The following is an 18,484-nucleotide window of genomic DNA, read 5'->3' as shown; positions in this document are numbered from 1 at the left end:
GAATAAGCTCCCAGTTAGTGTTAGGGAAGCAGACACCCTCCCCACCTTTAAGACTAGGCTGAAGACTTATCTTTTTGATAAGTCCTATAGCTAGGGATGGTTAGCATCCCTTAGTTTTGCTGCTATAGGTTTAGACTGCTGAGGGACATTTCCTGATACACTGAGCTTCTTTCTTTTTCTCTTTATCTCTTTCTTTTACCCCCCCATAACAGTGTTGCATCATTAACATGTATGTCTCCTGTCTCAGCAGGTCTCCCTGGCCGGGAGTAGCAGTTCCTGTTGTCTGTTGTCTTTCTGTCCTCTTCCCCCCACACAGCAGAGGCAGATGGCTGCCTGTCCTGAGCCGGGTTCTGCCGGAGGTTTCCTTCCTGTTAAAAGGGAGTTTTTTCCTTCCCACTGTTGCCAGTGTGCTTGCTCAGGATGGGAGATTGAGTTGGACTCAACTCAATCTGTTGGTTTCCTTATATAGGCTATTATGAATTGGCCTTCATTATGTTTTCCCCTCTGTCTGTAAAGCGTCTTGAGATGGCATTGCCGTGATTCGACGCTATATAAATAAAGTTGAATTGAATTGAATTGAATTGTTTGAAGACACTGTTGGCAATTTATTTAACTAATCCCAAAAGTACTTTTCTTTTTATTCCAAATGCAGAATGATTTTCAGTGGAAATAAACAGGTAATTTATTAACAAGAAACATTGCTATAACAAAGAATTAATCAATCTAACACTGATTTTTCCACTTTCTTTTAGTGAGTTTATGTTAAAAAAGTTTTTGGAAATGAAAAGACCTGAAAACGTCATCTCTGTAACGTTGACATGAATGAATGTGAATCTGCTGTTCGTGATTAGCTGCATTTCTTAGAGCTCATTCTCAGTCATCACTCATGAAATACGAGCAAGAAACTGCTTTGTGCTCTCGCATCGCAATCTCCTGTTGATTTCAGCGCTCAGCAATCTGCCAGGAGAGACTCGGCTCACAGGAAACAATCTGACACCTCCTGAAACGGATCAAATCAAATGCAGCGAGCTCCTAAATGCAGTTGTTTGTCTTCTGTTTGCAGCCAATTTCGCAGCAATATATTGGTGAGAAAACGCTGCAAAGATGGATGTGTTCCTGGAAAGGGGGATGACTTCCCTTCCTCCCAGATTCAAATGAAGTTATTTGAAGTGTTTCTTTTTTTAGAGCTATAACTAATGAGCCTTTAAGACTGTGCTCAAAGCTACACACACACACACACACACACACACACACACACACAGACTGATGCAGGCATGATTTATTGCAGGCTGTGGACACTGACGTTGTCTCAGGGCCTCTTCAGGTGGAACGTGTCACTTCCTGCACACTGTGCCGCTAATTGGCCCGCTTTGCATTTCTAATGAGGCTAATGTAGCAGCTACTAAAGCGATGATCCAGAGCTGTGGGGGAAACTGTGAGTCTGTGCACACACACACCACACACACACACACACACCAATTATGCAGTCAGAGCTCCCACCCTGTTTCCCCGGACTCCCTCACACACCCCTCTCTTTCCTCCACTCATTCATCACATGCACTTTTTCTCTTTTGGCTCTGCGCTTGTTTTTAGCACTTAGCCCTTTCTTCTGCTCCATCCTCCTCTTCCTCCTCTTCCTCCCTCAGGCAACCTGCAGACAAAAAGCTTTGCCAGGTTCGTTTCTGTTTCTCTTTAGCTTGTGAGGAGAGGACACTATTACTGTTACTCCCCGTCAGGGATTAGACGTAACTGAGGTAAAGTAGTTTTACCTGAAAAATAAAAAAAATACAGATATTCTGGATGATTGAACCTAAAATTCAACTTTAACATCCTTCCCAAAAGATCGAGGAACCGTGCTGTTTCTGGTTGTGCTGGAGGTTTTCTTCCAGTTAAAAGGAAGTTTCCATCTTTACTGTTGCCCAGTGCGTGCTCAGGCTGGATGATGAAATCTACAATAAAAAAGATCCATAAATTATTTTCTAATAGCTTTTTATGAATAGTTATGATAAACTATAAACAAATAAATAAATTTGCTTTAATTTGAATTATAAATAAACTACATGATGACTGGCAACAGCTGGAAGTAGATATTATATTATATTATATTATAATCAGAAGAAAATAGCACATGGTTTTAAACGAAACATTAAACATGAAATATTTGCTTGTTCATAAAATTATTTTAAAAAATGCACAGCTGAAGTTTTAATATGAAGCATTAAAGTTCAGTTTGATGACAGAAAGTAAAGCAGATTCAGTGAAAGATGTGATCTATTATAACCCATGTTCATCATGTTTTTAAAGCAATAGTACAAACACGGCTTTTCCAGCAGTGATGGGAATTGAAACGCAGCTCGTTCATAGCAGACAGCCTGAAACAGGATTTGAACTTACACACACACACACACATAGCAGCATCCATAGCAACCACGGTAGCAACAATCTGAGAGCATGTAAAACTGGATAATATGGCTTTTTGTTGGTATTTTGCTCATGAATTAAATAGTCACAGTAGAAATGCCTTAAATTTCTGTCGCTTTACCAGAAATTCGTCATAATCCTGCTGATTTGAAACCTGCAGGAAGTCTGGATTCCTGTCGGGCTGGATCAGGAATCTTCCTGTAACAGTGCAGCTAATCAGCGATGTAAAAAGATCAGGGGTCACCAACTCCAGAGCTGCCATCCTGCAGGTTTTAGTGTTTCCCTGCAACACACCCGACCCAAATCAGTGTCTCATTACCAGGCAGCTGCAGAAGATGACAACATATTTTTATTTGAATCAAGTGCGTTGGACCAGTAAAACACTAAAACCTGCAGGAGATCGTAGCTCTCAAGGACGATGACCCCTGGAATAGATGCTAATAAAAATGTCCATTCAGTCGAGGAATAACAACATAATTAGGCATTTAAACCAATTCATCATCAATAGTTTAATAACGGTTTAAATAAAAGCTGTTTGCATCAAACAAGTGTTTAACTTTTCCTTACATTTCACATTTCAGGACATCCAAGTTCTACCAACACGCATCAACATGATTCTAGTTCACATAAAGTGATGCAGAATGAGAACCCTGGTCCTGGAGAACTGCTGTCCTGCAGGTTTTAGATGTTCTCCTGCTGCAACACACCAAACTCTAATGACTGATTCATTATCAGGCTTTTGTAGGACTTTGTGTTGGAGCAGCAGGACAGCAGCTCTGAAGGACCGGAGCTGGAGAGCCCTGTTTTAGATGGTTTAGAAAGTCCTAGTTGCTTATCAGGAAAACCTTTATTATCCAGGACAGAGCATCTTATAAATGTCAGATTGAGCTAAAGGGCTGTTTTTCATCTGTGGTGCGAGGCCAAGTCTTACAAAGGCTCCCTGGAATAAGGAGAACACAGAGAACAGTGGGGAAAACAAACATCCATCTTTATAAGAACATCAACCAATGAACTAAAACTGATCAAAAAGTGATAAATCAACGATAACATCTGATAATGATACAGTTAAAATCAACATACATATAGAGACAAAGCTGTTAAATCACAATGTAAGACAAATTAACTCTAAAAAAAATCATTAATCTGACTGTTGTCCTCTAAATGTTTGACTCAACCTTCATCACTTGCTTTTTAAACATTTATGTGCACAAATATCAGCTTCTGATCCAAGTCAGAAAAGTTACCTTTACAATGAGCTCTGGTAATGCACGCACGTAGAAGATGCTTTGAGGGTCAGATCACAAAAACCAGACCGACTAGTGGTTACAGATGCATTTAGCCACACTGATGCAATAAAACTAAGTTTAGCTGGAAGCTGAGACCCGATGCCAATGACACAAACAGCATTACAGTCTTTCAGCCAGTGTCATCAGACCTCCCTGCCCCTCGACTTTCTTCTATCATAACGTCCTCTTATTTTATCTCCACTTTCAGCCAGTCCATCCATCTATCCTCTGCAGAGGCTTTTACTCCTGCTGGCCTAATCTCCCCTCCTCCTGTCTTCTCTATCTCCATTCCCTCCTGTGCTATCATCTGTCTCCATCTGTTTCCACCTTCCCCCTCCTTTCTTGTCCTGTCACTGCTGTCTGTTGCCATTACTTTCCTGCTCTAACTACATTACAGCTCCTGTCAGTCGTCTCCAGATACTGACCTGGCCATCAGATGAGCATTTCTGCCCTACATCGTCAAGGTCGGGTTTCAGGCTCTGTGATCTGATCCCAGATACCGTGAAAAGCCCAAAGTGGAAACAGCCTGGAGCTAAAAGTGTCTCAACTTCAGGTAAAGGCTTTAATATCCAACTTTTTCAGTCAAGCCGTGTGCGAGCCAAAGCTGTGAAATAGGGGATGCAGAGCTCCAGATGTTTACGTTTTTATCCAGGTCTGCTTTATGTGAGCGTATACTGCAGGTCATCTACTGTTTCATCAATAAAAGATGTGTTTGTTGACACCCGAAGGTATTAATGATGATGATGATAATATCTTATTGATCTGCAACACAGTCATAGTAAATTCTTAGCATATGGAACAAATCAGGATGACTCACATTTCCAAGCAGAAAAATCATTGAATCAGCTCTGGACTGTATTTAATGAGGCTATACACTCACTGGCCACTTTATTATTTCCACCCGTTAAACAGCTTGTTAACACACACATCTAATCAGCCAATCACATGACAGCAACTCAATGCATTAGCCGTGTAGACATGGTAAAGACGACTTGTCGAAGCTCAAACTGAGCAGAATGAGGAAGAAATGGAATTTAAATTACTTTAAACGTGGCATGGATCCACCCAGCTTTGAGTCAATAGTTCAGGCTGCTGGTGGTGTAATGGTGTGGGGGTTTTGTCTTGTTGGTCCCCTAACTACCATAGTTACCACAGCCTCCATGAGTGTTGCTGCTGACCATGTCCATCCCTTTATGAGCACAGTGTATCATCTGATGGAAACTTCCAGCAGGATGATGCACTATGTCACAAAGCTCACATCATCTCCATGACGATGAGTTCACTGTCCTCCAACGGCCTCCACAGTCACCAGATCCCAGTCCAACAGAGCAGCGTTGGGATGTGATGGAACGGGAGATTCTCATCATGGATGTGCAGAAACTGTGTGATGCTTCATGTCAACAAAGAATGAAACCAGTTCTGAAGATAACTGGTGGACCTGTTATATTTGCCACTGATCGAATGAACTGTAAAACTTCAGATCTTTATGTGATTGCATAAAAATTAATATATGTAGGGCCTCGATCATTGCTGATGTAAATTCAACCCTTTTAGATAATTCTTTGGAGGAGGACTGAGCCAACTCTGGTCCTCCAGAGCCCCAGTCCTGCAAGTGTTCCCTGCTGCAACACACTTGACTCAAATCAATGGGTGAGCGGACTTGTGCAGAGTTTAATGTCAAGCTCTGCACCAGTCTGCTAATTAAGTCTGATGTGTGTCAGGTGGACCATGGTCCTCAGCCGGAATAGGGTGGATTGCCCTCTCCGGGTCGGGAGTCAGGTCCTGCCTCAAGTGGAGGAGTTTAAACATCTCGGGGTCTTGTTCACGAGTGAGGGAAGGATGGAGCGTGAGATCGACAGACGGATCGGTGCGGCGTCTGCAGTAGTACTCTGCGCTGGTCTGTCGTGGTGAAGAAGGAGCTGAGCCAGAAGGCGAAGCTCTCGATTTACCAGTCGATCTACGTTCCTAACCTCACCTATGGTCATGAGCTGTGGGTCGTGACCGAAAGAACGAGATCTCGTATACAGGCGGCTGAAATGAGTTTCCTCCGCAGGGTGGCCGGGCTCACCCTTAGAGATAGAGTGAGGAGCTCGGTCATCCGGGAGGGGTCAGAGTAGAGCCGCTGCTCCTCCACATCGAGAGGAACCAGTTGAGGTGGCTCGGGCATCTGGTCAGGATGTGTCCTGGACGCCTCCCTGGTGAGGTGTTCCAGGCACGTCCCTCTGGGAGGAGACCCCGGGGAAGACCCAGGACACGCTGGAGGGATTATATCTCTCGGCTGGCCTGGGAATGTTTTGGCAGAGCTGGCAAATGTGGCTGGGGAGAGGGAAGTCTGGGCTTCCCTGCTTAGGCTGCTGGCCCCGCGACCCGACCCCGGATAAGTGGTAGAAGATGGATGGATGGATGGTGTGTCAGGTGTGTTGCATCAGGGAAACTCTAAACATTTGCAGGACTGCGGCTCTCAAAGACCAGTTGGCTACCCCTGCTTTAAAGGATTTTTTTGTTTGTTTTGTAATTTTTCTTTTTTTTTAACTCATCAAGTTTCTGACTAAAGGTTAAATCGAGAGCTAGAGGGTAATGCAGTGTGTGAATATTGAAAACTACCGCTACATTGTCACTTGCTGTGACCTGCCACAGGACAATGTAAATTAGCAGCTAGGCTAACTCTGTAGCACATTTAAATTTGTGCATTTGTACCCATGTTTATTAATGTGCAGTTGTCCCTATTTGAAATTAATACATTTATATTAGCTTAATTTAGCATTAAGGCTAAACAGCTAGCATGGTTGTGTTTAAAGCTATAGTTGGTAATCTTGCTCAGCGCATACCTGATAGCCACACCCTGCATATAAACAGCGTGTTTGGATGAAAATACAAAGTAGTGAAGAAGAAACTCAGAAGGCAAACATGGCTGAGAAAATGCAGGAAGGATTTCTGACCTGGCTCAGTTTATTTGCCTCCTCCCGCTAAACAGCCGAGAAAGCAAAAGAAAATTGGTGGAAAAAGCTGCAAATAAAAAAGCCTTGGATAACGTAAGGAGTAAAACGTAAAAACGTAAGGAGTGTGCAAGTTTTCATCCACCTTTTCATCATGTAGTTTGCGTTTTTTTTTTTTTTTTTTAGTTTATTTTGGGATTTCTTCATTTTTTTCTTTTTATATTAAAGTTACTGTTTTACTTCTTTAAAATTAAAATATCAACCAATCAATAAATGTACTCCTTAACAATCCAAGTCCTTACCATCAAGTCTGAATAAGATTCTAACAAAATACTATAAAAAAACATGTTTTATTTTTTCCTTGTCAAAACTAAGAAAAAGTACATGAATAAAGACGATGCTATTAAACCTGTCTTGAATATCCTCCTCTGAAGGCTGATCAAATATCTTGAAGCATGACTTCAGCACAAGTCCGTCATGTTGGAAATTAATTGTAAAATGGTCTTTGGTTGCACTGTTAAAATCAATAAATCCAGATTTTCTTCACAAGAGACTCCAGGGTGGAAGAGGTCAACGCTGTCACAAACCAACAGATGGATGAAGGTAAAACATCACCATGGCACAAGCCCAGGGGCCCACGCCTACTTGGGGCCCATGTAGGGCGAACACCAGCAGTTTGGACATGAAACAAAATGTACATAAAAGCCAGATGGTTACACCACTGTGTCTAGTGTAATGCTACTGGTACCACTGGCTGAGGGGCCCCCTGAAACACTCTGGGCCCAGGGGCCTGTGCACTTTTGATCCGACCCTGAACATCTCAGCTACAATTTGATTCCAGTCCTGAAGTGTTGTTGAACTTCTTGCTGCAGCTGCATGAAACGTGATCAGAACTGTCCGACTTAACACCAGAAGAAGTGACTTTGCTCGTGATGATGTCATGTCTAACTTTCACTGTATCTGTGACGTGATAAATGCTGATCCTGCTCGCTCCTGACTGATGACTGATTATGTCATAGGCTACTAATAGCCTGTATTAATATCAGCGGCAGGACACCTCCATTAGTGTAATGGGGCTTATAATGATGATGATAGTCTCAACACAGAGCTGTCTGCTGAGGCAGCCAGCTGTAAATGACGATCCAGCAGCTCGGGGGGTCTTTATCCTATTCTTAATGCGAAACATGAATTCAGGGCCTTACAGTGCAGCAATGTGACTGACGCACATATGGTCAACCAGGAAACTTAATTCTTCCATTTGTTGATTCGAGGTGAAACAGCTGCGTCCTGCATTTCTACGTGAACCAATGCAGAACTTGCAAGCAGAAACCAGATCAGCTAAATATAAAACCAGATTCTCAGACGCTGCTGTGTCTGTTGTACTTCACAATACAAATGTGAGCTAATTGTTTGGCTTTTGTTACATAACAGTCTAGACCCTGAGCCTTGTTCCTCTGCAGTCATAGCCACACATTGATTTATTTGTGGCTTTGTGCAGGATAACTCTCACAGTAACTTCAGATGTTGACCAGATAAACCTGTCCTGTCCGGTCTCACCCTCTTCTGTCCACTGGCCATGGTGCTGCGATGATGGCCCTTGACATTATTTAGATGGTTCTCCAGTTAGTTCCAAATCCTCTTCAGTCTGAGGCTGCAGCTGGCAGCCGTCATCCCAGTTCTGTTCTGCAGAAGATCCAAGGAGAGCCGCGGGGCCACTCCAACATGAACCTACAGCAGGTGGAGAACTGCTGCCAGCTGAGGTCTTACCCTGCTGAGCTGGAGTCTGTTCACAGGATGAGAGACTCACCGAGGAAGCTGCTGCATATGCACCAGGGGTCTCCACCTCCGGTCGTTGTGAGCGACCATCCTATAGGTTTTAGTGTTTTGTCCGCTGAGACACACCTGACCCAAATCAATGGCTCATTAACAAGCAGGTGTGTTGTACCAGAGAAACACTAAAACCTGTGGGATGGCAGCTCATGGGGACCTGAGTTAGAAACCCCTGATATACACGCACTGGCCACTTTATTCGTTCCACCTCCAACTGCTTGCTAATATTTCTAATCAGCCAATCACACAGCAGCAACTTAATACATTAGTCATGTCGACGTGGTCAAGACAACATGCTGAAGTTGAACTGATAATCGGGATGAAGTAAAAAAGGTGACTGAACATGGTGTGATTTAACGTAATGGTCTGAGTTTTTCAGACTGCTGATCTACTGTAAATCTCTGGGGCTTTGACCAATCGCAGACATGGAGAAACCCTGCAGAGCAACGTCACCATGGAGGAACAGACAATTATTCACACATATGAAGAATTAAAGGCATTGTCCAAGTCAAAAGCAAACCCGTTGCTGTGGCAACAGCCAGGAAGGAATGCTGGCAGAACAGAAATATCTGTTCATGCGTACATTTTAGCAGATTAGATATTAATTTATCTGACAATTATGAATAGAAACTACTCTGAATATGTTATTACAGGCCAGATGTTTTGGGCAGTTTCTTCCTAATATATTTCATTTTTAGCTCATCACTCTGCCTCCGCGCATGTGAGTGCATTTTGTATTAGCAAAATAATTCCTCGTCATCACAAGTAGCTAGTTGCATGTTCCAGAAATTAAAGTGCTTTTATATTTATTTCTCTATTATCCAGAACATAATCTGCTCCGGAGCAGGTAAACCGTTCAGCATAAGGTACTGGGGTGATTTACAATGAAAAGAAGTGAACTAGCAGTTAAAAGTAAAGCTGATGTGGAAGTGCATAAAACTGCAGTTCCCCCTTCATCCACTAGGGGCTGGCTGCAAAACAGAGCAAATCCCCATAGACTCCCATGTTAAAAAGACCAACTTCACAGCAGAAATAAACATGTTTACAGCCTGGTTCAAAAATCCATTTTAGGTTTAATAGGTCAGGTTTACCTTCATGACAACTGTGGGGGGAGTAATTCTTTTTCTAATTTGCCCATTTAAAATTAATTTAATCTCAAAAGTCAACATATTTAGGGGCGTGTCCTTTTGATTGACAGGTACCCAATCTCCTGCTTCATGTCAGAAGAACAAAGAACAACCACAGTTTTTAACTAGTTAACAGTGTGATTTAGCTTTAGCCCAATTACCTTCATTAGCTGGTTAGCTCCTGTTAGCTTTGGGCTGGCTCAGTTAGCTCTTAGCTACAGGCATGTCTGAGATCATGAGATGTCAATCATCCACCACCACGCTCACAGCCCTCCCTCTTTGCCCATTTTTGTATTTTCCGGGAGAGACGACATGCGTGACGCTGCAAAATGGAGATGGTAGGAACCACCCACCAAGCATCAAATGAGCTCATCAGAAAATTATGGATGACGTCACGGATGCTCCAACTATCTTTTTATACACAATCTATGGTGTAAACCCCACCAGTAACTAACTCCAGCTATCATCAGTGTACAGATTGTTGGTTCTAGAAATCAAAAATACCAAAACTGAATTTCATGGAGGTAGAGCCAGTAGCTACTGATGCATTTCACCTTAATGGCAGATTAGAGCACCAAACGTGGTGTTACACATTGATTAATGATTGGTTTATTGATACACATGGACATGAATAAGCTATATTTGTAAAAATGTCTGTCATGTGAGGAATGTCTGTCACTGCTGATTGGTTTGGAGAAAAATAGTCAAACTGAATATCTGACAACCAGCAACATAATCTAACATGCTCACTTCAGGAGAACTGTGCATGTAACAGCTGTAGACATCACACGTTTGGCTCATAGGTTCCTTGAAAGGCAAGAAACATAATAGGATCCATTTCTCATAAAAAGTCTTTTTAGGCAGCTTTGTGACGGTTGTCAAGAGGATGAGTGGCTTCATAAAACCTGGTGCCAACAGGGGCTGCGGTGGTTTCAGATGAGGTGCATCGATCTAAGCTGTCTGAGAGCGCAACAAGAATTGATTGCGCTTCGGTGGCGTTTCCATCCAATCCAGGCCATGCTGTTCTATGTTTAGACTGAGCCACTAGCTTAAAGCATGAGTCATGCTGTCAACAGTAAGGAGGGATGCCCGATGGTTAGTTACTGCTGCGATGGTGGCCATTAAAATGACTGCAGTTTCATATCGGCAACACACAAACAGATTTACAGTGATACTGAGCTTTTGTTCAGCTGTAGTCGCACCAGTCTGGTAACACACTGCTGGTAAATCTGATCTGAAACGACAAACAGGTTGCAGAAGGCCACCATTTGAAAAAAAGAAAGAAAATGCAGCACCTTGGTGTTTAACTACAGTCTCATCTAGTAAAGGCATGAAAACTGCTTTCAGTGTGTTTATCAGTTTACACAGTCTCAGACTGGACTCAGCACAAATAGTCCCAAAATGTTCCTACTCAGTCTTTTCCAGTTTGCTAATTAGATGAAGCGTTTGCTTGAGTGATCATCAGCAAAAATAAAAGAAACCAAACAATTAATCCTGCAGGAGAGACACAAGCTAACGAATATTCAAATCAGCTAAAAACAGGGACCTTTTTTTATATATCTACACAATAAGTGATCGACTGGTTTCAGGTGCTCTTTAAACTGGTGAATACAACTAAAGATGAACAGCAAGACACCATGTAAGTCTTATTTTAAGAAACATGGAACCAAATTGTAGAAGAAGTTTGTTGAAAAAGTGAATCCTTTCTTCTTGCAAAAGAGTGAAGACAAAAAGCAGCTGTTGATCAAAGCACTAAATCATCTGATTATTAGAAAGCGTGATGTCTTCTGTAACTCTAAACTCTGCAACATTCAGGTGTGCGCAAACACATTATCAAACAATAATCTAAGAGCCCGATCTACTAAGATCCCTATTTGGAAGTAGTAATTTGTGTGTACATTTAAGAATTTTACGTGTTAGGCCGAACAACGGTATGTGTAAGAGGGATTATGTAAATGGGTAGCAGGTGCAAATGTTTGAGACTTCCTATTTAAATTAGGGTTTGCACGTTTTGTGGCTTGCAGCATGGCGGGTTTGGAGAGAAAACATGACCTACAAAGAAAGCAAAGAAATCTGAGTGCCACACAAATAAACGCTGAATATTAGAAAGTTAATTCTGCTTGTAAGATGCTGCGAACAGTGGATAAAGTAAACAAACAATATAAAGACATCAGAAGTTGAACATAGGAAAAATTAGCATAGTCAATAATGAAATGTGTACAAATAAGGGTGTATGTACTGTCATCTTCAAAAACCAAAAGAAAACACGATTAAATATGACACAGTCTCGTTTCTGATATAGGCTTAATTTATTTTCACTGAGGATTTCATAAAATGACCCACCTACAAGCCATATGTCTGAAAACTCACCAGCTCGCAATTTGGAGAACATAGATCACCATAGCAACACGTTAATCAACTGATTCAGATCAGCTCGCTTTTCATAGGCGAATGAGAGAAACACGCTGTAGCTTGACAGCGGTTGTTTGGCATAAAAAGTACATCGAGGCCAACGTGAAATATACTATACTTTAGTGTATTTAGTCATTTATTTTCTGAAACCTCTTAGTCCAATGAAGGGTCCCGGGGAAACTGGAGCCCATCCCAGCCGTCTATACCTGGACAGCTCGCCAGTCCTTTGCAGGGCTTTAGCTAGTGTTGTAAAAAGAAATACAAATTCTTTATAAAATGTTTACTGTGTGGGACCATGGTATAAACGGAATAAACAACTTGGATCCATGCATCAGACTCTGCTGCTGGTCGTGGTGTTCTAGACTCCGAGCATTAAACAGTTATAATGTACTCCTCATTATTTAATCCTTACTCACATGTCCAATGATTAAAAAAAAAAAAAAAAGATTACTCATATAATCCTAAAACTGGATTTCTACTTGAGCAGCATCTGCGTAAGGTCTGTTACGCAGAGGCTTGATGCACACCGCTTCCAGGTCTGACATGGACCCCTACTTGCAGTGCGCTTATGCATAAGTGATCCCATGTGATTGGTCAGATTGTGATTACGTAATTCTGGATACCTGGAGCTTCTTGTGGAGACTGTAGTGAATCCGCAGAAGAAAAACAGCAACATGACGCCGTCACTATAAGCTCAACTACTACTGTCAGCTGCACCAGCCCTCCCATATGAAGATGCTGTGTGAGTATGAATCCAGAATAAATTTTTATGAATAAATAAAACACACAGAAACAAAATTCCGCTTTATCGCTGTGATACTGAAGAACATCGGTTTGGGATTTTTGTGATATTTGCTTTGACTGGACAGCAGAGTGAATGTCGCTGATGCTAGCAGAGAGTAATGATCTAGTTGCAGACTTTAACACTGTGTGCACACAGAGCTGTGCATTAGTCGGAGCAGGAGGCTTCCTCAGGCCCGGCAGCGCCTAATACTCGCTGCAATCACAGGGCTTACATAAAAGCAAGGAATAACACTGGAACATGCACCACATGCACCAATGTAAAGTGGAAGTGAAGTCCAGCTGCATACACAGCTGGACTGATTAAGGTTAGGCTGCATCTGCTCGGTCAGACCAGCATGAAACAGATGAATGTGTTTGTATTGTTGAAATTAAGGCTGGCATCAGTAAACAAGGCTGTCCTCCTGCAACACTACATCATCACGAGTGTTTTCAGCACGTTGCTGTAGCGACAGACGTTACTGACCCGTGTGCAGTTATTCGCCTTGGGCTCCAACTCGGTCACCTTGGTGATCTGCTTGAGGAAATCAGACTCCTGCATCCCCGGCTGGGAGCCCCGCCGCTTGAACTGCGCCCGCGGGTTCGCCAGGATCACCTGGAGGTTCACCGCAAAGCCTGAGGAGAGGAAGAGGATGTGGAAGGAGGGAAAAAGAAGGCGACGACATTAGAAAGCCTGGATTAAAAAAACACGATGAATGTTGTAATCGCGGCTGAAAATGACAATTCATTAGTGTTTCTAATGAGACTAATATGAAATTCATTCTTAGCAGAGTCTGCATCCTCCTGAGGCATAATTATACTGAAGATGAGAAAGTTGAAAGTTGAAATTTTATTCAGATTGTGAGACCAGTTTTTTTAGAGACATCAAAGGCAACAAACGAAAGCAAAAAGCCAGCGCTAATGCTCCTGTCCAGCTTAATTTAACCTTGAGCTCCTCAGCGTGTGTGTGAAGAACACATCATTCACACATCGGATGTGTTGGCTGATCTCGAGGCCAAAGGTCTGGAGGTGGCATGTGCAGAGTCTCTTTTCCATATTTCTGCCTCCCCTCAGCTAACCCCTCACTGTCAGAACAAAACGCTGAGACGAAGCCAAAAACCGGAAGAGACGGCAAGACTGAGAAAGTGCTGTGAATATTTATGCTTTCCACACAGTAGCATGAAGAAACAGGAAGCTGAGATGATGAAAATATTAAATATTCCAGGAGAGTGTCTGAAACACACATTTGTGAAACACCCACATATAAACAAGTTTTCTTTTTTTCTTTCTCTAATCTCAATTCAACTTTATTTATACAGCATTTTCACACAACACCAGCTGCAACAAAGTGCTGAACATTAAAGGTGGAGTATGTAATATTTCAATGTAATGTAATATTTCAATATTTAAAAGAAAAATTAACTAATAAAATAACTACAATCATAATTAGATAGTTTTTTGAACATGTAGGTTCCAGTCTGTCCATATTTGATGCGTTATTAAATTACAAGTTTAATTAATGACAAAAAGCACTTTTTTTTTTTACTGGTAGGCAAACATTTAAGAAGGGTCTTTGTCATTAATTAAACTTGTAATTTAATAACACATCAAATATGGACAGACTGGAACCTACATGTTTTAAAAAACTGTCAGAACCGACATTACCTGTAAGAACCCAGGTCATCTAATTATGATTGTAGTTATTTTTTTAGTTAAGTTTTTTTTTTTTTTTTTTTTAAATATTGAAAATCTTACATACTCCACCTTTAAAGACATGCAGTGAGATTATAACAATAGAAGTGAAAGGAATAAAAGATAAAATGAAAGCAATCAAAAGTAAAAGAAATTCAAACAAAAAGAATAAAGCAGTACATAAATAGAATAAAAAGTCTCCAGCGTTCAGCCATTTTTCCAGCAACAAATGTCCAGTTTTGGGATATTTTTCATGCATTGCTGTATGGAAGTACATTCTGTCAATCTTTGTTGACTTTACACATTTGAAATTATAACATGATTACAGATTTTATGGAAATATTTTGTTTTTGCAAAAGGTATTATATCTGCTGCCAGAATTTGGGAGGATTTAACAGGATTCATCGCTCCCTCTGCTCTTGATGCCGTTGGCTGCAGCTGAAAACAAAGTACCATCCACCCCCTTCCATGTCTGACAGTTGGAGATTTCCTTCACATTTCTGCTGAGACTCGTTCAGAGTGGAAACAGTTGACTTTTCAAGCTTTGCTTCGGGATAGTCAGTAGATATGTGTGTTGCAGAGATCACACTGAGGTCTGCTACATAATGAAACACTTCTCAGATACCGTTTAGCTAGGGCACGTCTGGCTAGCAAGCCTGTTTGGGTTACTGAGTGAAATTCAGGGTTTTGCAGAAATATCAGTGGTTTTGTTAGTAGATACTGTATGTCCTGGTCTCAGACTTTCACATCAGAGTCTTAACTAATTACATTTTTATGGATAAGTATCAGGTTTATTCAGTTTGTAAAAGCAGAGAGCCGCGATGGGCTAGTTAAGCTAGCTGCTACTAAAAATGGAAATGGACAACAAACAAACAAACAAAAAATAAAATCCCCAAGTTACAAAGTACATCTGCACTTTCTACAGAAACTCTTATTTTCAATCCTGTCAGCAGTTTGAGATTCACAGTGGAGCATGCCTCCTCTTTGGCATCAGATGGTTGTTTGTGTAGCTAATAGCAGAAACCAGTCAGTGATTGATGGAGCGGGTGCACTTCGCAACACGGCTTTTATTTAACCATGTTAAAAAACTATTTACTTAATTGTCTTTACAGCATAACAATGTCATGGTACTGATTTAAATTATTTTAATAAATCATGGTGTGTAGTTTGTGACTGTATCAAATTCAAACTATAATTACACCACAAACTCTGTTGACCAAAGAGCTGCACTATTCTGGGCAACAATCTCTAAGATAATGATAAAAATGTTCAAATTTATAAATATAAATTTATAAATATAAAACTAAATAAATAGGTAAGATGAAAACCATTGCTTACATGCTAAGAAAACCAGAATAAGCTGCTCACGCAGGTTTTATAGCAAGCAAAAATAAATGTGCTCCAACACGACAATGCAGGAGATTCCACTGATTAGATTCCACAGCTGAGACATTATCTCTACCTTTTTACCTGGATCTACGAACATTTAACAGCAGCTGATTCATGGATGCCAAAGCTTGGAAAGAAATATGAGGTTGTTAAGCTCAGATAAATAAAATGATGAAATGCCTTTAAGACACAACTTATAAAGATTTAAATGGACCCAATAAGAGAGGATGTCAGTGTAAAACAGGCGTCACCCCCATGACAACAAATAAGTACGATAAACTTTAAATAAAAATATAGGTGAATACATTAAAAAACACACAAATAAAGTAAAATAGATTTGTGGGGACTCCAGCTTCCCCACAAACCTGAATTGGACTGAAAATGGATGGATGGATATATATATATGTATGCATGCATGCATGCGTGTATGCATGCATGCATGCGTGTACGTAAGGATGGATATGTGTGTACGTATAAATAGATAGATAGACCTCCGAGTTATAATTTAAAATCAGATCAGATAAAAAAGAAGGATCCAGACTATTAAGCTGATGCAGCGCATTTGAACATGGTGTGATGTGTTCCCATCATTCTGGTCCTCATCTGAACACCTGCAGCTGATTTCTGGAGTAATTGAAGGACAGAAAACTCTTTGGGAACACTGGAAAGCAGGACATTACAATAATATATTCTACTAGATATAAATGCATGTGATTTTACCTCCGTGCCTCAAACCGGGTGCACTCTGGCTAGATCCTTACAGTCTTCTGGACGATGAATGAAACTCAGGTTTTAAAGCGTTTGCATGTGTTGCATGCAGCCATTTACCAACGAGATGGATTAAATCCTTCAAATCTAAAAACTGTCACCTTTTTTTTTTTAAATGTATAGAATATGCACAATGCCCTGCGATGGACTGGCGAGCTGTCCAGGGTGTACCCTGCCTGTCGCCCAAAGCCAGCTGGGATAGGCTCCAGCTTCCCCGTGACCCTGAATTGGAATAAGCGGTTCGGAAAATGAATGAATGAATGAATGAATATGCACAATACAAACTTCCCTCACCTTCGGAACCGATTTGGTTTCATTGACTTCCATTACAACCACATATTTTAGATATACTGTTACCCTGTTGTGTGATGATTTTTTCTCAAAAATTACTAAAAAAAAATCTAAAATTTTTAACAATTCATGGAAAATGGGTTTTGGGCCATATCCTCTCTAATAACTATGAATTGAGCAGGTGAATTGGAGCATGTGACATGAATCAGCAGCTCATGCCCTCGTTGTAAAAACCCTTTACAACGTTACAGTTAGCAAACAGAGTTTAAAAAAAGTGAGAAAATAACATGTCAGGTTTACAAATACGCTTTGCCATGAAATTCATTTTAAATGAGACAACTTTAAACAACTTTAAATGATCAGATAAGTCTAGTTTCTTTGATAATGAGGTCTCTATTTCCCCCTTTACCAAAATGTAAAATATATAAGTAACATTTTTTTTCTTTTTTTAAATATTCATCATTTATTACCATATGATATGTAAAAGATTTTTATAGTGTAATCTTTCACTTTTTGATGTTCATTAAAGGGCTGAATTAAAAAAAAAATCTCATTGTGTTACACAGGATTTTGAGCAGTTTGCACCATAAAATGATGCAAAGTGTGTCAGAAACTGAGACATGTATGCCATGCTGAGTTATGAAGGATAAAGTGACTTTTTCAGCTTTGCCTGTATGATTTAGTTTCATACAACCTGGCTGAGTTAACACAGTTAAAGTTGCTTTATCTTAAGTTCACAGAATTGCTTGGTTTTTACAGTATAACCACATGTGTATAACTGGCCTGCACACTGTTTAACATGTTCAGATGTTTTTGTGTTTACAATGTTTTAACTTTTAATTTGTAGGATGACATTTATACCAGTTTCTACAATGGAATTACGTAGACGAGGACCCTGGTGAGTCTGGAACTGGGCTTGTTTGTAGCTTCTCAGGGAATTGTTTTCCACAGATACCGCTGAATTAGAGTTTGGAGGCTGGATGAACCCCTCTTTGCTGGCCCCCTCAAACCATTCGGAAAAATCCACAGGTGTCCTACTGGGAAAGGGCTGCTGCTGTCATTATGGGCTGCTTGGTGGGAAGTATCAGAGTTATAACAGTGTAAATGCCAGAATGTCTCCCCAGTAGAACGTTTCATTGTTACTAAATGAGCCGTGTTACCCACTGCTCTCCTCGGTGGCCTGCAACAGTTTTTAGCCCTCTAGGGTTTTTTTTTTTAAATATTATTTGGCATGCAAGTTTATTTGTATAGCACCTTGTACAAGACAATTCAAAGTGCTTTACATGACACATTAAAAGACTTACAGAAAAAAAGCATAAAAGAAAATACAAATAAAATCATAATAAAATCATAAATTATATTAAAATAAAAGACTTACAACCGGTCATTTATGGATTTTTCTATGTAACAGCTTTAAACAAAATAGTCCAAACTAATGAAGTTAAATGAAAGATAAACCTTAAATAAGATCTGGTGCCTTCTCAATTACTTTCACAAGTTACATAAGAAGTTAAATGTAGTTAAAGTAGTTAAAAGTAGTAGTACACCAGAG

General features: G+C 40.6%; 1 protein-coding gene across 1 annotated transcript in view; it reads right to left on the bottom strand.

Annotated features, from left to right (window-relative positions):
- b3gat2 (beta-1,3-glucuronyltransferase 2 (glucuronosyltransferase S)) overlaps positions 1 to 18,484 on the bottom strand; it is a gene marked incomplete at both ends in the record, with an annotated part of 83,591 nt that overhangs the window by 7,099 nt on the left and 58,008 nt on the right. The window contains one exon of the mRNA XM_079248944.1: positions 13,280 to 13,428. Within this exon, the coding sequence (XP_079105070.1) occupies positions 13,280 to 13,428 (149 nt within the window). The remainder of the gene's footprint in view (positions 1 to 13,279; positions 13,429 to 18,484) is intronic.

The sequence above is a fragment of the Telmatherina bonti genome, assembly GCF_933228915.1.
Source record: "Telmatherina bonti genome assembly, chromosome: 11".
Taxonomy (NCBI): domain Eukaryota; kingdom Metazoa; phylum Chordata; class Actinopteri; order Atheriniformes; family Telmatherinidae; genus Telmatherina; species Telmatherina bonti.
This window is presented reverse-complemented; position numbering and strand designations above follow the sequence as displayed.